The sequence below is a fragment of the Myodes glareolus genome, chromosome 18, assembly GCF_982192425.1.
Source record: "Myodes glareolus chromosome 18, mMyoGla1.1, whole genome shotgun sequence".
Lineage (NCBI taxonomy): Eukaryota > Metazoa > Chordata > Mammalia > Rodentia > Cricetidae > Myodes > Myodes glareolus.
In genome coordinates this window covers 55,260,142-55,282,990 of record NC_142043.1, presented here as the reverse complement: position 1 = coordinate 55,282,990, position 22,849 = coordinate 55,260,142, and the positions used below count along the sequence as shown (strand labels likewise).

The following is a 22,849-nucleotide window of genomic DNA, read 5'->3' as shown; positions in this document are numbered from 1 at the left end:
CGTGATACTGCTGTTTGTGATGAAGGAGTGCTGGGAGGTGGGTCAGGAAGATGCTGGGGATTTACCAGTTGCCAGCAGACTAGTGTAAAATTAGCAAACACTGAGTTCGGGGAGAGACCCCATCTTAAGGGAACATGGAGAGAATAAAGGAGGACCACCCTTGACAGGGCTCCCCCGAAATCATCCACTGGCCTCCACATGGGAGCACACACCCACACATGCCAACACATTCATGAGCAAAATAATTCCTCATGGTGGCATTCCAGGTCTTTTAAGATCTATCCTAGATTCACCCTAGCTTTCTCTGTTCCCTTCCCTTGTCCAAGTGAATATATTTGTGGCCACCCCTGCCACAAGTATTTGTTTGAGAGATACTTATTCTAGGATCCAAATTTTTGTTATTCAACACTACAGCATATCTCTCTCTCTCTCTCTCTCTCTCTCTCTCTCTCTCTCTCTCTCTCTCTCTCTGTTTTTCCTATCTCCCCCCCCCCACTCTTTCTTCCTTGAGATAGCATTTTAGGTAGATCAGGCCGTCCTCAAACTCACTGTGTAGCCCTAGAATGATCCTGAACCCTCTATGTTTTGCCTCTACCTCCTGAGTGCTGGGATCACGGGTCAGGTGTGCGCCACCATAACTAGCTTACCCACTGCTAATGATGGAACCAGTTTCCTGCTACATTGTCAGTACTCACCCAGGCATGCTTTCATTGCTACTTCACAACTAATCCTGCTACTGTTACAAATCATAGAGGAAAGATCTAAAATGCAAACCGGAAGGGGCGCGACCGCACACTGAGAACCGTCCCACTGTAGCAGTACGTCTTTGAAGGTTCTCTAAAAACCACACATGAGTTTCTTACCTCCCACAGGTTTTGTCTTCTTTTCTGCACTTGCTCTGGGGGACGGGTACCTTGTATTTGCCCCTACAGCTGACTCCTAACAGTGTCCCAACTCTGGGGCTTCTGCTCTTTATCTCTGCCTCCTCTGGTATGGGAACCTTGCACGGTCAGCTTAGAGAGACTCCCCAACCCTTGATCGATCTACTCCCTCATTCCCACCGCCATCTTAGCACCCAAGTCTACCCCCAGAAATGATTCTGTCACGTTGGTTTGGCCGCCATCCCTCTAACCCATGACTTTTCCTCTTAGTAATTTCCCAAGTCCTGCTTCACAATTATATCCTCTGTTTCCTTGTTGTCTTTAGAGGTGAGCTGGGTTCCCTGTTCCCTCGGGTCTGCACAGTGAGGCCTTGTAGCAGAAAACTCTGCCTACCTTATCTGCTTTTTAAGGACTTATTTTCTTTATTGTTACATGTGTGAGCATGTGTGTGCAAGTATTCATGGAGGCCGGAAGACAATGTCAGGTCCCTGTGCCTGTAGTTATAAGTGGTTATGGGTACTGAGACTCAAACATGGGTCCTCTGGAAGAGCAGCAAGTACTCTTGGCTACTGAGCCGGCTCTCTAGTTCCTGCCTTATCATTCTTCGGTGAGTATCAAGAATAATTTTTTCATCAACAATGGTCTAGCCTCCTCTCATCCCAAAGATAAGGTAAATAAATGATGAAGGGGTATCTGAATCTAACAAGGCATGACGGGACCCTCTGCTTGTTATGCCAGGGAGATTGAAGCAGGGAGGGATAGCCTGAACTACAATTCCAGTTTGAGGCTATCCTAAACTTCACAGTAAGGCCCTATGTCAAAAATCCAAAAGGAAAAACAATGACCAAGTTAATGAACAGAGTTAGGGAATATCTTTTCAAGGTTGTTTGCTTTTGAGACAGTGTATTAGGTAGCCCAGCTTCCAACTTGGGATGAGGTTAGGGAATAACCTTGAATTTGTAATCTTCCTGTCTTCCCTGCCTCAGTACTGGGATTATCATGCCAAGCATTCTACCAGCTAAGCTAGATCCCCAAACCTTAAGATAATCTTAAAACAGGGATTATCTAGTTTAATGATAAAAATTACTGTTGTACTGTTTTTAGTAAAATTTTTTAAAAAAATTTAACTTTATTTAAATGCATTGGCATGAAGATGTCAGGTCCCCTGGAACTGAAGTTACAGATGTGAACTGTCATGTGGGTGCTGGGAATTGAGTCCAGGTCCTGTGGAAGAGCAGCCAGTGCCCTTAACCACCGAGCCATCTCTCTAGCCCTGTATTTTTTTTTTACATTCTTCATTCATCCATTTATTTTGTGTGCATGCATGTTTGTGTCATGGCATATGTGGAGGTCATGAGACAACTTCAGGAGTCGATTTTCTCCTTCGACTTTGTGGGTGCTGGGGACCAAGCACAGGTTGCTAGGCTTGGCTGCAAGCTCCTCTACCTGCTGAGCCATCCTGCAGGTTCTGTTGTCCTTTTGTTTTGGACTCCCTTTATCTATTGCCAGAACACTATTGAAATATCTCATCTTAAAAAAAAATACAACAGTCAAACAAACAACAACAAAACCAAAAAACGCAACAAAAGCTAAAGCCAAAATTCTCACTAGAGTAAGCTGTTTATTAACGGAGATTAGATTGACGAGCATGACTCAATCTCTTGACTCAGAATTTGCTCTAATAAGATTTTTCTTTCTTGCAAATCAGGATATTGCAAGCTTATAAAAGGGCTTTTATGGATATTGTACTTGGCAACATAACACTGACAGGCATATTACTGTTTCCAACAAAGGTTGGAAATATTGACTTATTTCTTTTTAAATTTAGCAAGAATTTTTTTTTGTTACCAACTCCATGCAAACTTACAATGTACGTACAGTGTCATTTATAATGGGTACTGAACCAAAAAGAGCTGTTCTTCAGCCTTATATAATATTAACTCCAGGCTGAAAAATTCTTGGCAAAGGCAATTTTGGGGGAGGCGAGGGAGCCTGCTTCAATACCACAATGTATGTAGTTGACTTGAGAGGACGGGGATGGGATGCTGGGTTGCCATGACGACATTATGGGAGGGAAATGGAATTACAAGAGGTTGGCAATTTTCTTTCCAGTCCCCTCGATTTTTACAGCTCTGACATAATGAATGGGTTTCCCTTGGGCAGACTTTTGAATTGCCCATGCTGACTGGTCTAGGGCTTGTATTTCATTTCCATGACAGTAATCTTATTAGGGAGGTGGGAACTGCGTGCTGCTGGCTGAACAGAACGCTCTCTTCTGTTAACCAGCGAGCCAAACCCTATACACACAAAGGCTAAAAAGACCTTCCTCCAGTCTTGGGAGGCGCACAGAGCAGGACCTGGACCAGAAAGCTGGGGACAGTAGGGTGTCACGCTGCAGAATGTCACACAGGACAGAGCTTTACCATCTGGAAGCTGCTCAAAGCCAAGACTAGTGGGACACACATGATATGGCTGGGAGAGGGTTTTCCAGAAGGAACATGTTTATTTTAGTTTGTGTCCGCTAGGCTCCTCTCTTTCTTGCCTTCCTAAGCAAAAACCCCTCATTCTAGTGATGGAAAAGGAAGCCAGGATAGGAGAACTCTATGGGATACTGTGAAGGTCAAGGAGAACGTGGTATTGAAATGACTGACGGCAATAAAATCATATGCAATAGTGCACACAGGGGTCAGGGAGGCAGTCAGGACAAACCAATGAAAGGCGAAGGGAGTTTAACAGAAAGCCCACTCTCATGCCGGGATTCCCACCCATTCAGAATTTGATTGACCTGTATTTGAAATGTCAGGCAGTCGTAGAGTTAATCCAAGAGAAATGGAGTGTCATTTTTAATGTCCTCTGTTACAGGAACTTTATACTTAGGGTCTTATTTTGACAACTGCTCCATGGGAAAGGCATTAGGGGTTCTATTTATAGATCAGAAAGCTGCTCCAGGGCCTTGATGCAACGATCCAAGGTCACACAAGAAGCCAAGGGTTGTAATGAGAGTTCACGCACAGACTGGCTTCTGAAACATCGGGTTTCTCCTGCTATGCCAAATATTAATACAAGCGTCCAGTATTCTCTTCCAGTCAAGAATTCATGCCTGCCATTCATATAGGAACATAGAACCTCTGAATTCTCTTCCTCATTGAAATGCTATTCATTCAATAGGCTTAACATGATAGTTGGGCTGGTGAGATGTCTCAACATGTAAAGGGGCAGTTGTTCTCTGGCCTCACACACATGCTGAAGCACACACATGCAAGCATATATAAATGTAAAAGAAAAATACGTATAATTGAAGAAGAAGAATATGAAACCCTTCGGCTTTCTCTCTTACAAACTACTGCTTTTATGGAGAGCACAACACCTGTTTGTATTTGTGTTTCTATTGTGTTTTTGTGGGTGTTGGGTTTCTTGTCTTGATACAGGTTGAGTGTTATTTAGAATGCTAAGCCATAAACATGTCCATCAGTCCATCTGTCCATCTGTTATCTATCTATCAATCATCTCTATATTCTTTCTCTCTCTCTTTAGCCTTCTCCCATGACTTTTTAGTTAAATCTTTTCATGCTTTACCTGCATGCACATATATATGACATGCGTGGGCTAGTGCCCACATTGACTAGAGGAGGGTGTTCGTTTCTCTGGAACGGGGGTTGTAGGTAGAGACTGCTCTAGAGACTATAATAAATATTCTATATGATCATAATCCAAGTGTCATTGTGTTTTATATATACAGAAAAATTAATTTTATGAATGCTATGTGTTTCTGAAGTAGTGTCTACCTAATGTTACCTGTATATGAGAATTCTGTATGAAATTCCATTTATACTATTTGGTTTTATTTGGTTGTAAATATGACATGATTTTCATATAATATAAATTTCACAATGAATTGATTTGTCAAGTGCTGACTTTTCTAAAGCTTGAGAAAAGGAGAATGCTATATATGACTATAAATTTCAAAAAATTAGACATTTGATACATACAAATACTCCTCAAGAGGACGCTATATGTTTAAAATTCACATTAAGGCTCAGAATGAAACCCAACAGTGGGTAATTTATTTGCTGTAACTTTGTTTTAAGAAAGTGGCACCATCAAGACGATTATAGTAGATCACCGTGGAGTGCTTCAGTGTCTGACTGGTTGAGTTATTTCCAAGAGGTCGTACATCAGTGTTGACAAGATACGTTGGGGCAAAACAGAAGGTAAAGTTGCGTGAATGATCAGCAACGAACCAAAACAGTAACTGTCCTGAGCTTGCTATTTAGATTCTTCTGGAGAACCAGGCATGTGATATGCATCCATGATGTTGCATTCCCTCTGGAGTAAAGGAAATGGCCTTTCTAGCATGGCATCCAAATCTCAGGAGAAAGAGAAAGAGTCCCCTGTGCTGCAGCTTGGAATGAATTTTTTTCTTCCAAGTGAAGGAAGGCCTGAGGCCTCTCATCATCACATCTTTGAATGTAAAAAAAGGCTCCATGCTTTTAAAGATGCGTTTTATGCATATGAGTGTTTTGTCTGCATGCACATGCATACAACATGTGTGGGCTAGTGCCCACATTGTGTTCATTTCCCTGGGAACTGGAGTTGTAGGTAGTTGAGAGCTGCCAGTTGGTGCTGGGAACTGCACCAGGGTGCTCTGGAAGAAAAGATTGCATTCTTAACCCCTGAGCCATCTGTCTAGCTCCCATCAATACTGGGTTCCTGTGGCGGTTGCTTGTTTTTGGGAATGGGGTGGGTGAGGTTTCACGTAGCCTAGTCTGGCCTGAGCACACTGACCTTGAACTCCTGACCTTCCGGTCTCTCCTTCCCAAGTGCTGAGATTAGAGGCAGGCATCACTGCACTGGGTAAGTTCCCAGTATTTGTTCCAGAAAGTAAAAGCCACCAGCACATTTTGTATGACATGAAGGAATACTTTCAGTAAGTCTTGGTTTATGTGGAAAGCTGGGGCCTTCTTCCTGTTGATGCTTGTGTCAACAATCTGAACTCTGTAGAGGAAGTTGTAATTTAAAATCTCCTCTCTGTGAGAGGCCGGTCTATGACTTTGCTTTTGGCAAGAATTTGTTTTTAATGAGGACAATCACACTCCCAAGAATGTAAAGGAACATAGAAGTTTGGTTTTCTTTTTTTAGTTTTAAACTGAGAAATACAATTGGTTCCACTCTGAGGGTGGGGGCGGAGTAAAGGGTAGATATATAAGATATGACTGTGTTCTCTGCCAGACATCTCAGGGCAGTAGGTTAGGAATGACGAAGACAACCCTCCCCCTTTTATAAATGTCTTCTCATCTTTACTTGAGAGTCGATCCATCGCTGAAGGACCAGCCCCCGATCAAGCCCATTAAGGCCTTTTGACAATAGAACATTAAGGAGTGTATCTTTTTTCAGTTCTGGTGAATATTTTTTGAGTATGTGATGTATGCAAAGTGCTGTGGTTACTGAGATAGACATGTGTGACTCTGTGTGCAACATTGGGTAACGGGGTGTGTGAGGATTGGGTGCTGGGCACCTTGCTAAGGAGGTTGAAAGGGCAGGGCAGGCTTAGAGATTTGGAGCCAATGTTCCAGGAATCAGCACTCTTCCCCCACATATATCATCAGGAAATGAAAGCCTGCAGGCTTACTATTTTTCCTCCCTCCCTCCCTCCCTCCCTCCCTCCCTCCCTCCCTCCCTCCCTCCTTTCTTTCTTTCTTTCTTTCTTTCTTTCTTTCTTTCTTTCTCTTTTTGAAACAGGTTTCTCTGTGTAGCCCTGGCAGTCCTGGAACTCACCATGAAGATCAGGCTGGCCGCGAACTCAGAGATTCGCCTGTTTTTGCCTCCCGAGTGCTGGGATTAAAGGTGTGCACTACCATGGTTCAGCTCAGCCTTCTTATGAAAGGGTAAGGAGTTAGTAAAGAGGGGGAACTTGACATTTAGAACTGTTCTAGAATAAGGACTATATTGAGTCTCTGACTGGGCTGGGAACTGACGCAAAAGAAATAAAAATGGTATAGGACCATCTGCCAGAGTCTTCTCAAACACTCAGGCTAGCCTAGAAGGGAGTGAGCCTTCAGCACAGAGCACAGCAGGCAGCCCCCAGTACAGCATCTTAGGCTCGAAAGAAACAAAGCCATTAAGATCTTGTTGGAAAACAGCAACTGCCAGGAAGCCCTTGACTCAAGAGCTGCATATAGATGGTCTAAAAGGCTGCCTTGGTGAGTGTGTACACCCCACACACTCCCGCCACCATCACAGAAGGACTCAGCACACATGACGCCATGTTGGCAAGAGCTAGAATGAGCCAATTAGGCCAGGCGATATCACTTTAGCCTGGCCTAATTGGCTCGTTCTAGATCTGGGAAAAGCTTTCCTGCGATCGAATGAACAGAGACCTAAAAGCTCTGGAATACCAGGCCCTCCTAAGCTCTGGGAAGATCGATGTATAAGCATTCTGAATCTTCTAGTAAGCCTTTTCTTTTCTTAACCCCTTCAGGGCTGGGGATTGAATCCAGAACCTTCCATAGGCTGGGCAACAGTTCTACCGTTGAGTTATAGTTCAGCCCTAACTACTCTTCATGTGTGTGTGTGGGGGGGAGGGTGGGGACTCGTGTGTGTGGGAACTCATATGTGTGTATGTTGTGGAGGGAGAGGTTGATGCTGAGGAAATCCTTAGGTCTCTTTTCATCTTCTATATTGAGGCAGGGTTTCTCAGTGGAACCCAGAGTTCACCAGTTCTGAGAGTACGGAGTTAGCTAGCATGCTCTAAATTTCCCTGCCTCTGCCTTCCTGTTCTGGGATTGCAGACGAACTGCTATGCCCATCAGGAATTTACATGGGGACTGGGGATCTGAACTCTGGTCCCCACACTTGTGTGACAAGCACTCGCTACCCACTGAGTCAGCATCCTGGTCCTAATTATTGAAGTGAGGAGATCCAGAGCTCTTCTGGCTGAGAAGTGTATACGATGAGGAGAACTTGCTGTCTGCACTGGGAAGGAGAGCAGGGTGTTCTAACACTTGGTCGCCAGTGAGTTCTGCTGTTTGGGAAGGTCAAGGAACCTTAGCAGGAGGAGCCTCACTTAAGGAAGTGGGTTACTGGGAGAGGCCTTGAAGTTCCGGTACGTTACCGCTTCCTGCCCACACTCAGTTTCCTGTGCTTTCAAGACGGGAGGCAATGTGAAGTCCTGGGCTCATACACCTCCTTACACAATGGAGCTACCGGTCATACTTTCCCTGCCGTGATAGGGAAGTTGAGATTGAATCCCCTCAAACCTAAATGAACTCTTCCCCGAGGTAGCTGCTTCCTGTCAGGTGTTTGGTCACAGCGATGAGAAAACGGATTGCCTCTCTGTCTGAACTCACTACGGGTTTGTATATGATGCAGAATGAAAAATAATTGATTTGTTTTTCGAGCAAAGACTGCATCAAAAGAAGGAGAAATAATGTCATCTTCAGTCAGCTAAAGTACCAGAGGACAATCAGGCACCTTCACGATCCTCTTCTATGCGGCGCCTACATTCTTCATTCCCCCCTCACACAGATTCCTGGTACTCATAAATGATCCTGCACCTCCTTGGGACAAGATGCCCCTCCATTGTCCCCTGCAGCGCCTTTCCACAGCCCACGCTTAGCAGAGGAACTGCGGCTGACAGTGATGGCTCTAGCATACTTTACACTCTGATAATTCCTTATGGAAATAGAGAAAATCAGAAGATCCAACTCAATTGTTCTCTACCGGGATGGCCCTTCAGGGGGCGCTCTTTATCATTCTTCATTCCTCTAGTAAGAGTGTTTCTCGTAGGGTACAGCTGTTCCTTTGAGGTTCAACAGTCAGTCTACCAAACACCCAGGCTGGTCTGGCCTAGAGACGGAGAAGAGGAAACAAACGAGCCTATGGCCTTGGGTTTTAGGAAAAATGGCTATTTTGTTGCCTCACCCCTTCTCTGAGCTGAGCAGACGGTCCATGGTCACTTATTCTTTGAGTGAATAAATGTCACTAATAGTGAGTACATCAGTAGATCAAAGACCGGCATGAATACAATTAGTTTGCCAGGCTGGGTTTAGCTACATGGAGATAAGGATTCTTGGAAGTGGGGCCTGGGCTATGATTACAAGGTGGAGAGCCCGTAGACGGATGACATTGCTTTCACTAGACTGTCTCTGGTCCAGATCTTGCAATAAACATGTGAAATGTGGAAAAAGAAAAGTCTTGGTATGGGTTTTATTTATTTTTTTTTTTAAAGCTAAGACTTTTACTTTATTTGGTCGGTTCTTTTTTCTTCTCATACAGTGCTTTCTGATCATGTTGCTCCTCCCCCAACTCCTCCCAGATCCTCCCCACCTCCCCACCTGTCCAAATCCAGGCCTTCTTTCTCACTCTCTTTAGAAAGCAAATAAATAGGCAAACAAAGCATCATCACCATCATAACAACAAATAATAAAGACAAGAAAAAGAAAAGTAACAAAGAGAAAGCCTAAGAAACCACACAATCCCAAGCCCATAAAAACACAAACTCGGAAACCATAATATTCAAGCAAAAGAGCAGTAAGACAGAAAATGCTCACTCAAAGAGACACGAGACAGAAGGTCTACAAAGTGCCAATGAGTTCATTTTGCGTTGGTCATCAATGGCTGTCATGGGGTCTGCCTTTCGCTGTGACTAATACGCTCAGTGAGACTCCTTTGGAGAAGACAAAGTTTTCCTTTGTACGCAGATGATGATTGAAGTTAGCTTTTTGGTTAGGGGTGGGAGCTCCTGCCTACTTCCTTCTCTTAGCACTGGGATTTCTGCCTGTGTCTGGCTGGTATAGTTGATAAATATCTTGGTCACTGTGGGTATTTACTTCTAATTTGTTTTGTTTTATTTTATTTTGCTTTGAGACAGAGTTTCTATGTGTAACTCGCTTTGTAGACAAGGCTGGTCTTGAATTTACAAAGATCCGCCTGCCTCTGCCTGGGATGAAGGCTGGGATTAAGGCATGCACTACCACACCCGACTTGTTCTTTGAATTTTAGATGACAAAAGTCTAAAGAGAAAGGGTGACTAACCTACCTAAATCAAGGGCTAAGCTGAGAGGTGTGCACGTGTGCTATATACCGTCAACGAGACAAAACAGCATAAAGGGCAGGGTTCAGTCTCCATCACCACTACCATTTCCAAAACAACAAAAACAAAGGACTATGTGCATCCACTTAGACATATTGAGGCATTTTGAAAACATTTAATAAAACATTTTTAATTTCGATAAGATACATACACTATCCCCTCAAAGCCATCTTTAAAACTGTATTAATAACTATATTTGCATTGAACTGACAGGTCATTGGACCCATTGCCTTCTTTTGCCTTAATCTGACACTCCATGCCCAAGTAACACTTCATTTCCCTTTTCGCCCTGGCAACTGCCTCTCTTCTTTCTATTTCTATGGTACATTTTCCTTGGTGCTGGGGTTGAACCCAGAAATTCATGCAGGCCGAGGCCACACTTGTATGGAGCTACATGGCCGGTCCTTTAGAATCACATGTGTGTGTTCTTGAGCGACTGGTTTATCTGATTCAGCATTATATCCTCAAGATTCATCTATATTGGAGTAAATTGTTCTCTGTCTCTGTCTCCCCCCCCCCCCCGTGTGAATACACGCTTGTGGGCGGGGGGTGGGGGGGTGCCTATATGATATGTCCTTCTTTATGGGGGCCAAAGGCTCGCGCTGTACTTTCAACAGTCACTCCCCATCTTATTTTGTGAGACAAGATTTCTCATTGACCCTGAGGGTGATCGATTTGGCTAGGCTGACTGAGCAGCAAGCTCTGTGGAGCCTCCTGTCTCTGCCTCGACGGCATGAGGCTTACAGGCATGTGACTGGATTTTGTCAGTGATAAAACTAGCTCGGCACACACAAGAGTGGAGATGCCTTTTAATTCCTCTCCACGTATACTGAGAAGCGGCTGGCCATCTGATTATTCGTTTCTTGAGGAAGTCCATGCTGCCTGCCTAGGATTTTCGATTCCCATCAAGCAGTGTATGAAAGCGCAAATGAAACTTCCCGTGGAAAAGCTGTCAGATTTCACACCAAACTGACTCAAGTTCAACTCTGAGTGTCAAGTAGCTCTTGAAGATCGACTCAGGGCAACCAACAGACTTGAGCCCATGCTCTCCAGTTCAAGCCAGAGGCCATTGGAACCCGCACGCACGGTATACGAAATGGAAGCATTTCCCAAGACGTTCCAACGAGGAATCAAGCAGAAATAAAATGGCACTTCCCCACAGCGCCGGCACCAGGTAAGGATTCCTGCCGCTGGAAGAGCCACACAGGCCTATGCCAGGCAGGATGCTTACCCTGGTCTTGGCATCAATCTTCGCACCCCGGTCGAGCAAGAGCTTCACCATGTTTGCGTTTCCTCGTTTCGAGGCGACGTGGAGAGGAGTGATGTCATTCTGTGGGGAAGCAGAGAAGAGGTCATAGGCCTGACCCACACAGCTTAAGCAAAGCACTGAGTCCCGCGTCTCAGCAGCACTAGCCTTGCTCTGTTCCCCGTTCTCCTTTGAGTACAGACGGTACACGTTTCCACTATTCTCTCTGTCAGCGTTCCCCTCCCCTAAAAATGAGACTTGGGAATCTGAAGGGAGGCCGTCTGTGAGATGAGGTTCAAGTTTAAACATTTTATTGGTGGTGGTAACTGACAGATGAGGTGAAATTCTGAATACCCAAATCAATCAATTTTTCTTTCCTTCTTCCTTCCTTCCTTCCTTCCTTCCTTCCTTCCTTCCTTCCTTCCTTCCTTCCTTTCTTTCTTATTTATTGTATTTCATTTCCTTTAACTTGAGGCAGGGTCTCACTATGTAACATTGGCTGGCCTCAAACCCGCAGAGATCTGCCTGGCTTTCTGGGAGCCGGGATTAAAGACATGCATCACCAATGCCTGGTCCAAATCGTACATCTTTATATATCAATATGTTTTCTTACAGGTTTTTTGTTTGTTTCACATCGCTTGGCATAATGGTAATAACAAGTTTACTGTAGATTGAGCTGAAGGAATGTCCGGGCTCAGCTTTCCCAGACTCAGCAGGAGGCTGGGTTGTAAATGTGAGATCCTATTCATTGAGATGGAGACACCTGTCCCTTGCTTTGGCCCCCGTCCCCCGTGTTTCTGCTGCCCACACATTCTCCAAGCATCATTAGCAATTCTTTTACCCATCCATTGACTGTTGCTTCTAACCCATCAAGGAGGCATATGTATACACTGGAAACAATCCAAGACGCTGAATTCTTATTCCTGGGTGCCTGCAGCATGCAGTTCAGAGAGCTCCAATGAGATCACTTGTTAACCAGGCTCACAGCAATTTAACATCTAGAGTTTAAGCGCAGATGCCATGGCTACCAGGAACTGACCACTTCCTGCCCATGAGGAACTGGGCTGAGCCCCTCCTGGTGTGAGTGGTGATGGACAGGCCTTGTGCTGTACAAGGCAGTCATGACTCCAAGCCCTACACTCTCTTAGGACAGCATCAGTTTGCACAGTGCTACTTACAACTGGCCTTGCAGCTCTGACAAGCAGAGATGGCTCACAGAACCGGGATTTAACTTCTTTACTTTTTATATTTTTTATTTTCCCCTGAAAAGTGTTTTATTTCTTGACAATTTCAAACACACACATACACACACTACACCGTACTCTGATCATATCTTCATTCCCACCCCCTACTCCCAGTGAACCCCTCTTCTGAACAAGGCCCCCACTACTTTCATATCTTTTTCCATGACCCATGTGTTTATTTAGGGTTTCTTGCATGAACATGGGTGGAGGGTTATTTAAATAACTAACTTTAAACATATGGCTAAAAAATAAAACATCCTATAATAAAAAAATTCTAAACATAAAGTCTGAGGAAAAAGTATAGTGAATTTCAGATCTTCCCTATCCAGGTTCACTAAATGTTAACCTTGGAGCTGGGCACAGGGAGGGCCTGCTTAGCACACTCAGGGCCCCGAGTTCAAGCCCCAGCTCCTACCCTACACCAATCAACCTTTGACTTCTACCACACTGTATCATCTTGCTGCAAGAACTAAGAAGAGGAAGATAATCCAACAAACAACTCAATTTAATTATCTCTAATAAAAAAAAAAGAGTCATTAGGGATGGGGTCTTCCTAAGTAGCCCAGGCTAGGGAGGAAGGAGGGAGAGGAAGAGAAGATAGACAGACAGATAGAAAGACAGACAGACAGACAGACAGATAGACAGATATAGAGATAGAGATAAATAAATAAAGACATAGATAAATAGAGATATAGATAGACAGACAGATGACAGTGCTTGCAATGTCACTATCATAAGAAAAGAAGTAGAAATAATACCACAGTATCTCAGCCCACACCTGCACTCAACAGTCTGTTTCCAAGCATCTGGGTTTGTCTGAATGCTGTATTTGCTCCAAGATCCTTCCCGTCCCTTCCACTCCCCAGAGTTCACTATTCTCCCCCTACTTCTCTGTTTATTCCTTCATTGAATAAATTCAGTAGTTTACGCTGTAGAAATTTCCACCACCTGTATCTCGCTGGTTGCATTTTTATGGTATGTTGTCCAACATGAACTTTGCCCTCATATTGTCAGCGAAATTTTATGAACTGAAAAAAAATATTTTTTTATTCATGTGTACATGTCTGTGTGTTTTTCTGAATGTATGCCACCCGTGTGAACAGATGGAGGCCAGAAGCCTGAGTTGGGTCCCCGGAGCTGGAGTGATAGGTGGTTATGAACCTCTCAGTGTGGGTACTGAGAGCTGCACTCAGTCCTTTGGAAGAGCCCAAAGCACTGTTAACCATTGAGCCCTCTTTCCAGTCCCTTGGTCTTAAAAACAAACAAACAAACAAACAAACAAACAACAAAATCTATACCTTCTCTTACAAACAGGAAGACTGTAAAATCTCTTTCTTTCATTATTCTTAGAAGCTAAAATATTAATTAAGAGTTATTTTCATAAAATTTAAGGGTTATTTCCATTACTCTCAGATACCAAAATACAAACCAGTGATTAATTTATTCAATAAAAGACTAACACCTGCTTCAGTAAAACAAATTCGCCTTAGCGACGCTGGCGGACAGTGCTGACACTACATTGTGTTCCCAGAATGGATGCATCAAATCCTCCTGTCAGGGCTCAGGGAACTCTGCAGAAGAAGAGGTGGAGAAGCTTAAGAGCCAGAAGAGATGGAGGACACCGAGGTCACAAACAAGGCCCTTAAAGCACAGCAGATCTGCCCACACTGAGGCGGCATGCCCAGACCCCGCGCGTCTGCACCAGATGGGGTCCTAGAGCTGAGAGAGGCACACGCATGTCCCCATCCCTAGCTCCAGTTGATAACCACTGGCAAAGGAAACATTAGGTTCTTCCGAGGGAGTCTCCGGTGGGAGGGGAGGGAACAGACCACTCTTAGGGGTAGGCCCCTGCCCAGCAGTAGACACCAACAGAAAACTCACTCCGTGGCATCTTTAGAGGTTCTTTGTCTCATAATGTCATGCCAGGACGTTTTCTTTTAAACCTTACAGGTCCTTTGTGTATATATGATGGCTTCTGGTTTTATGTTTTATAGGATTCCTGGGTGTGCAAATGGGTCCGAGTATCTGTGTCTATATGTTCCTTATGCGTTTTCTTCGGCTTTTTCCCCCCATTTGTTTGTCCTATTATATTCCAGTTTGTTTTTATTTTATCTTACTTTCTTAATAGTCCTTAGATGACTGTTTGTTTTCTTTTTCTTTCTTTTCTTAAAAGGCTTTTTAATTATGTATACAGTATTCTGCAATTGATGGCTCAGTGATCTTAATCACTGAGCCATCTCTCCAGCCCTGCCTGTTTGCTTTCTAAGGAGAGACAGAGTGTGGATTAGGATGGGCACGGGGGTGGGGAGGAACTAGGGGGAGCTGAGAGAGGGAAAACCACAATCAGAATGCATTGTATGAAAAAAAATCTATTTTCAGTAAAAGAAAAAGTAGCTCTGAAAAAAAAGTGGGTAAAACTGATGCATGCACGTGTGCACACGAGTATGTGTGTGTGCATATGCATGTGTGTGAGTGATATTAATCACAGGGCCTTGCATATACCAGGTAAGCCGTCTCACCCCCAGTCCCCAGGTAAACATTCTGTGGTCGGAGCCAGAGGGCAGAATCTTAGACTTTGCTGGCCACACTACACCACACCTGAAGCCCCTGCTCACCTCTGCCACTACAGTACAACGCAGCCACATACCATCTACAAACAAGGATGGTTGTGGGGCTTTTGTTTCTTAATTATTTACAAAAGCGACAGCAGTTCTGCTATGGCTGAGGACAGTCATCTGCTCGGCTGGGCATTGGATCTACCGCAGGCTTGCGATCGACGGTTTCAGCTGAGGGATGCGGTGGTGAGAGGATCTGAAGCCATGTGACAAGCTTGACATAGGCTTTGGTCTTTGCTGTGGGGGACAGCAGAGAGGGAAGGGCGCTCTGCTGGCGTTGAGGCTCCTCTCCTCTGCAGCAGGCTCTCAGTCCAGCCAGCAGGCGCTATGTGAATGAATCTAGTCCTGAGCCAGCAGGTGGGGCCCTGAGCTAGGCAGCAAGCCACGACAGTTCAATTGCTATAGTTCCTAAAGGAAAGGGCTTTTCCAGGGTACAGATTTTCATTAGCCTTTGTCACACAGGCTGCTCAACAGGGTGAAGGGTCGCATCTTCTTCTGACACTTTCTTTTCGATTCTGTTCTCTCCTGCATAGATGAGTAGGTAGCAGAAGGGGGCTTGACTCCTAACGCCCTGGACATTTGCTAGAGGACGGCTTCATATATCTAAGCCTCTTCAAAGGTATTATAAAGGGAACTGAGGTGTGAGCTCAGTTGCTTGCAGCTCAAGCAAGAAGACCTGAGCCCACGTAAAAAAAGTTGGGTGTAGTGGTCCGCATTTATAATCCCAGCACTGAGAGGCAGAGGCAGAGCGACCTTTGGGACTTGCTGGCCAGCCAGTCTAGCCTAATGTGCAATTGCCAGGTCTCAGTGAGAGACTGCCCCAAACAAACAGGTGGATACTTCCTGGAGGATGAAACTTGAGGTTGACCTTTGGCCTTGATACTGATGTGCACAAAGCACATGTACATTGTATGTGCACACACAGAAACACATGCATGTACACACACACACATACACATATACTCACACATGACTTGCAAATCCTTGCAGCAATCTGCCAGGTAGCACAAAAATAACCCTGTTTGGTAAAATGAGACAAGGCCCTGCTCTGTAATTTGCCGGTGAAGAAATACATTCACTGGCGGCAGAGTTGGGACCCCAAGTCTTTCCGCAGACCCTCTTACTGTGGTATTCTGAGGTAGGGATCAGAATGCCTCTGCTTCTCTAGTGTCAAGGCTTACCCATTGGTAGGCACCAGGTCACTGTTTATCCCTGGATCTTACAGTAGTTGTTCCTGAAAACTGGGAACAAATCAAGAGGTGAGGAACTACTGTGGAGTAGCTTGTGGGTGTTTGCATATCGATTCTTCAGTAAAGGAGATCTCATTCCTTCCCATGTGCAGGGCTGGAGCTATGCTTCTACTGTGAAGCAAGCACACTAAAAGAGGCAGATGATGCCCGAGCCTTGTTTCTAAGCCTGGGCTAGCTACTGGGGCGGTGTCAGTTGGGATTGCACTGATTGCTGGGATGCAAGCCGGCATGTAGAGCCTCCAATTCTGCAAATGCAAATAGTAAGAAAGCGCCATAGTGGAAAGGCCCCAAATGTGCCAGCCTTGGGTAAGACATATGCCTTACCACAGCCTGGGCCAGAGGGAAAGACCCCTGATCTCAGCGGAGTCTAGCACAGACTGAGAGCAACAACAGCCAACAACGTGAGAGAATTCTGCCGCTCTGCTGATGTCCTGTGGGAGGGCTGACCTCAAGCGGAGTGGGTTGGAGTCTAGGTGAAAGGCAAATGCAGTCTCCATTGGGGAAATCTGAGGACCAGGTCAAGCGGAAGCTCTGCTCCATCCCTGATGACCGCTTAGGTCTCTCCCATCTGCTCTTCACTTCTGAGTCATTTCTCTAGCCCCGTGTTTGACATTCTTAGTCCGACAGGGAAAACTCAAACTGCTTGGAGACTCTATCTCATCCCATTCAAGAACGGCTCTCGCTACTGAATAAGTGACAATGAGTGCAAGTGTGACACGGGGAAAGAGGAGCCCTTATGCTAAGGGGTGGCGTAAGGTTGTCTATCAGTTCTGAAAATCAGCTCGGAGATTTCTCGAAAATCCGAAACTAGGATGACCATATGCTCCAGGTGCACCATTTGGGCATCAGCCAAAGGACTGAAGTCAACATCCCGCAGAGATGCTTGCACCGCCAGGTTCATAGCTGCACTCACGACAGCTACATTGTAGAGTCAACCCAAGTGTCCATCAACTGATGAGTAGCTAAAGAGAAGGAAGTGCATGGATACAATGAAATTTGTGTGTGTCTGTGAATGGGTGGTATGCGCCTGCTTATCCCTGTGGGTTCAAAAGTGTGTTACTGCATATGTGAACACATATGTGTGTGTGCGTGCGTGTGAGTACATGTGCATGTGCGGATGTGTGTTGTGTATGCACTGGGAAGTGTGTGTGCATGGACATGTGTGTGTATGTATGTGTGTGTGTGTGTGTGTGAGTACATGTGCATGTGCGGATATGTGTTATGTATGCACTGGGACGTGTGTGTGCATGGGCATGTGTGTGTGTATGTATGTGTGTGTGAGTACATGTGCATGTGCGGATGTGTGTTATGTATGCACTGGGACGTGTGTGTGCATGGACATGTGTGTATGCATGTGTGTGTGTGTCAGTTTAAAAGACAATATTCATATGTTGGTTGTCTCTGATTTGTCTTGTTTGAGATAGGTTTTTTTCTACTGTGTTAGCTCATAGAGCTCCTGTGAGCTCCTGGGGCGTCTCCCTGGAGGGGTACACTAGGATTAGAGATCTTGAGCTACTGTGTAGGCTTTTATGTAGGTACTAAAGATCTAAAGTCAGTACTTTTACCCACTGACATCTCAACCCCCACAATGGGATCTTATACAGTAATAAAAAAAATACGGAATCACGGCAATTTCAGGGAAATGAATGCAACCTGCTAAGCAAAGGAAGCCAGACTCAGAAAGGCAATCATCTCTCGTTCTCTCATGCTCAGAACAGAAATTTAAAATTGTTCATGTGTGTGTGTGTGTGTGTGTGTGTGTTGTATGTGTGTAGGTTATGAACTCAGAAAGGGGGCTATGGAAGGGGTTTAAGAGACCTCTGTGGATGTGGAGGACAGAGAGGGTCATGGCATGTATGCAGTAGGAAAGCAGAAGCAGGGAGAAAGTGCTAAGAACGGGAACCAGCTGGAGTAGACGGGACACACGGGGAGGGGCTAGAGGCGAACAGATCAAAACAGGTGTAAAGACACATACATATGAAGATGTTATGAAACCCAGTTCTTTGTATGCTAACTTATACAATTAATTAAGAGAGACAGATGGAATTTCAGCCCAGAGATGGAATTGCCAAGAGGGTCGAATGGAAATATTTGATAAAAAAAAAAAATTGCCATCTCAGAAACGCAGAATTCCTTTGATTAAGCTCACAAGTAGATGTCATACAGCAGGGCAGAGAGTCAGGGAAGCTAAAAGATATGTCAATTAATAAAAAGTTCACATTAAAATATAACGAGAATGGAATGTCAGGAGCTACACAAGAAGAGGAAGGGTCAGAAGCGAGAAAATGTAAGAAATCGCAAAGAGGAAAGGATGCGCTCAGAGTTACTAACATAGGAAATGAGACCACAGACTCCAGAAGCACAGGGGCCACCAAGCACCCTAACCACAGATTGTACCGTGAGACCCAGTCGGGCTGCTGAACATGAAGACCCACTGTGGGCCGTCAGAGGGCCGAAGAGACCACTGTTGCTAACAGACTCAAACAGGGAAACAGAAAGGACATCCCTAGGACAACGAGAGCGTGGTAAACCCATAGAAAATTAGACCTATGTGAATCAGGAGGGGGCTCTGGAAATGGCAAGAATGAAGGTAAATATAAGAAATATAAAGTAAAAATAGTGAGCGTGGTTGTAGGCTTTACGGGGTATACAAGAATGTACGACACACACGTATGACACACACCCTTGGTGTCAGAGGGAGGTGTCAGAGTTAACCTGTCGTTGGACTCTTACATTCTGTGTAAAGCGATATGATATTTGGAAGGGTACCAGGAAACTAATAACATAGGAAGTAAGCTACAGGATTATATTATTTAAGACATAGGAAGAATAGAAAGAGTCCCTCTACATGTGTAAGTGCACATAACTGCACTTAAAAGGGGCTACATGCATGCCAGCCCAAAGATTCCCTGGTCACTCTTGTGAGGATGGCAGATATCTTATGCATTCTTTTTTTTCATCTTTTTTAAAAATATTCAATTATTATGTATACAATATTCTGTCTATGTATGCCTTCAGACCAGAAGAGGGCACCAGACCTCATTACAGATGGTTGTGAGCCACCATGTGATTGCTGGGATTTGAACTCGGGCCCTTTGGAAGAGTAGGCAAAGCTCTTAACCGCTGAGCCGGCTCTCCAGCCCCTGTCTTATGCATTCTTTCTAAAAACAATAGCTGTGGGTATTGGACACAGTGGGAAAGCGGGTGCATCTTAACACACCCCAACCTGCCCCACCAGCATCCCTCTGTCTCAGCTCCCACCATCTGCATCTTTACTGTGTCAGGCACATATCAGTCTGATCTGCTCAGCAACATCCCTACCATCTTAGCTTTGAGGGAAACTGCTAGCCCAGATAGCCACTGAACCTAAACATTTATTGCCGCCTTTTTCCTTTAATGCATAAAATTCACTGTGAGTGAAGGTCTGTTGTGTATGATAAGAAATCTAGATTAAAATACAGAGAAACAAACTCTAGCTAGAGTTTTTGATCTGATGGAATTTGTCTTTGGGACAGTGATGGAGGTAGATGGAGAGGACCTTGAACTCTTCAATGGCCTACCTGTCTCCCAGAGCTGGGATTACAGGAGGGACCTGCAAAGCAGGCTTGATAGGAACTTTGTATAAACCAAAGTAGATTTTGCTTTAGTATGAATTAGCATATTAATAGAATGCTTTTATGGCTTTTACCAACGATTTTTTTTATGCATTCAAAATGTTACAGAATCCATTAGCATTTGACAAGGTGTTTTAACAGACAAGGGCATCAGGAATTATTCCATCTAATGGCAAGGTGAGAAAAAAACTCAGGGTGGTGAAGTCACTGATGGAATTGGACCTGGCTGAGATCTCCATCTCCCGGTTCCCAGGTGTTGCTCTTTCCCTTTCACCAAACCCTTTGGGTTCCTTAAAAGCCACTTTCATCACCAGCACATTAGTACCTTATTTAACCTTTCCATATGAGTATTCAATGTAATTACTGCTCAACCTGAAAGTAAAGCATAAATAAACCTATCCAACGTTTTCCTTTCTCTGTCATTTACTTCTCAATCATTTCTACATATGGTGGCCACACACACAAAAGTCAAACTTACGTACACACATATGCTTTATACACAATGAAGAGAATTGACTATATAAATATTTACACAAAACACAAACAGTATCTGGATAACTATTTAGAATTTTACGAAAACAAATTTCAGTATGGGTGAACTTCCTTATTTCAGATTTCTGGGTCTATTAGTTGACCAAATGCTTAACAAAACACAGACTATGGCTGTTTCCCTGTTGGGAGAGTCTGCAGAAGCTTTTACAGCGGGCTTGCTGGCCCTTCACTCACACACACGCCTCCTTGATTTTCAGGCAGAACTGTTAAGGCATCAAACTATGAAACTGGAATTGAGATCCTGACTTGGTAGGGTGTATTTTGCCTCCTCCTTCTCAGTGGTGGGGGTGAGGGGACAGCAATCAACAGAAAACAAAATGTCTCGTGGGCTTTGCTGATGTGCACCGGATTATTTCCTAGGGTATTCTACAATAACAGTTTTTTTTTTTAAATTTTCTTTTCTTCTTCTTTAAAAAAAATGATTTCATTTTATTTTAGCCATGCTTGTGTGTGTCTGTGACTGTGTGTGGGTTTGCCCACAGGAATGCAGGGGTCTGAAGGGGTCAGGGGCATTGGACTTCCTGGAGAGGGGCTGGAGTCACAGGCAGTCCTGGGTGCTGGAAATTGAGCTTAAGTCCCTCTGAAAGAGCAGCGATCCTCTTCACCACGAAACCATTCCTCCAATCCATACATTTTATCTGTTATTATTGTGTGCGTGTGAGAAACAGATGGGTGTATCGGTGCCTGTGTGCCATGCAAGGACTTAGCTTTCTTTTTCCACCTTGATGCAAGTTGCAGGACTCAAAACTCAGGCTGCAAGACTTGCATGGCCAGCAGCTTTACCTGCTGAGTCAGCTTACCAGCTCACATGACCACAACTTAAATTAAGGCAATTGCACACCTCTCCCCCAGTAAGTACCTGTACTATGTTTCCTATACTTTAAAACTGTTTTAGAAATATAAAGATTGTTAACAATGAGTTCGGGGCAGAAAAGAAATTCTATTCTGGTTGCAACTTTATGGGCATTCCTTATACTTCTAATTAGAAGCACAATTTCCCTAGAGCAAGAACAGGTCCAGCACCATATCTTTTTGATGATGGAGGGAATGTGCCTTGTGCTGTGGGATCTTATGTGCACATCCATGTGAGAGACAAATACCGTGACTATCTCCATCACATGGCTGGCAAGAAGATCTAATTTGTGGTGGTGCACATCTTTAATTCTAGCACTTGAGAGGAGGAGGAAGGCCTCTATAGCTCAAGTATAGCTTGGCCTATAGAATGAGTCTGGGGCCACTCAGGACTACAGAATGCAACATTGCTTTAAAAAAGAAGGAAGAGAGAGAAAGGAGAGAGTCGTGTAAAACAGGAGGGAAGAAATTAAAAGACATTCCTTATTTATCTCACTTAATACAAGATGACCAGAGAAAGAGATATATCAACTTATCCTCATTTTAGAAATGAGCTCCAAACTCAGACCAATTTGTTTGCCTGACCCCAGGTTCATACTTCCTTCACTAGACTGCAAGTGACCTCTGACCTCTGACTTCTGTGTGTGCCGGGAGCATGCATGGGTGCATGCCTGAGCACACGAACACACATGAGCACACACACACACAAGTGCACGCACAAAACTAAATGCAAAAAAAAAAAAAGAAATAAAGAATGGTGCTTGGCTTTTAAGAAACATAAGTGCTATGCAAGACCCTCTTTGTTATTATAAAGACAGCAAACAAAGCATATGAAATTGTTGCTTCTCTCAAGGATATTGTTCGGGTGGAAGTTCCATCCAAGCCCCCTCCCCGGGGAGTTGCCTCAGCCCAGACTCTGCCCCTTGAGAAAGCCCACCAAACCAACAACTCTTCACCAGAGATGCTCAAGACCACTCTCACAGGGTATTTAAATTGCCCTCCAGAGAAAAACCATGTGGTTTTCTGGTCTTCTTTCCTGTCTCCTCTTTAGGGGGTTGGAAAGTCATCCGCAAGAGTTTGTAGCCGTTAAACCCGGGCTTTTTCAAATTTGGTCTGATTTGGATTATTGTGTCGACAGAGAGGCTTATGGCGTGCAGAAACTTTTCATCTGGAGGTTCCACTGAGGGACTGGCTGTTTCTCCCACTAGCCAGGGGCCACAAGGTGGGAGGACACCCTTCTCCCCGACACCTGCTTTCCACCAGGTCAAGATCGGCTTCAACTGGGTAAGTGGTCCTTTCCAAGACATTGCCTTAGAGGTCCAGGGCCTCCTGCAATTTTTGGGGTGTCCTACCAGAGACAGGTGTCCTGCCAGGTTCCCGACCTGCTACTGGGTCAAGGACCTGCCTTGTCCTGTGGGATCTCTTTTTCAACAGATGTTTTTTTCAAGGGCATTTCCACTCCTTCCCCTACCCCTGTTTTTTTGACCTACAGCCTAACACAGTG

The 22,849-nt window shown here is 44.6% G+C and overlaps 1 protein-coding gene across 8 annotated transcripts in view; it reads right to left on the bottom strand.

Annotated features, from left to right (window-relative positions):
• The window catches only part of Ank3 (ankyrin 3), a 310,338-nt gene that overhangs the window by 156,584 nt on the left and 130,905 nt on the right, over positions 1–22,849 (bottom strand). For all 8 annotated transcript variants that reach the window (XM_087898212.1, XM_087898204.1, XM_087898210.1 and 5 more), the window contains one exon: positions 11,204–11,302. In XM_087898212.1, the coding sequence (XP_087754338.1) occupies positions 11,204–11,302 (99 nt within the window). The remainder of the gene's footprint in view (positions 1–11,203; positions 11,303–22,849) is intronic.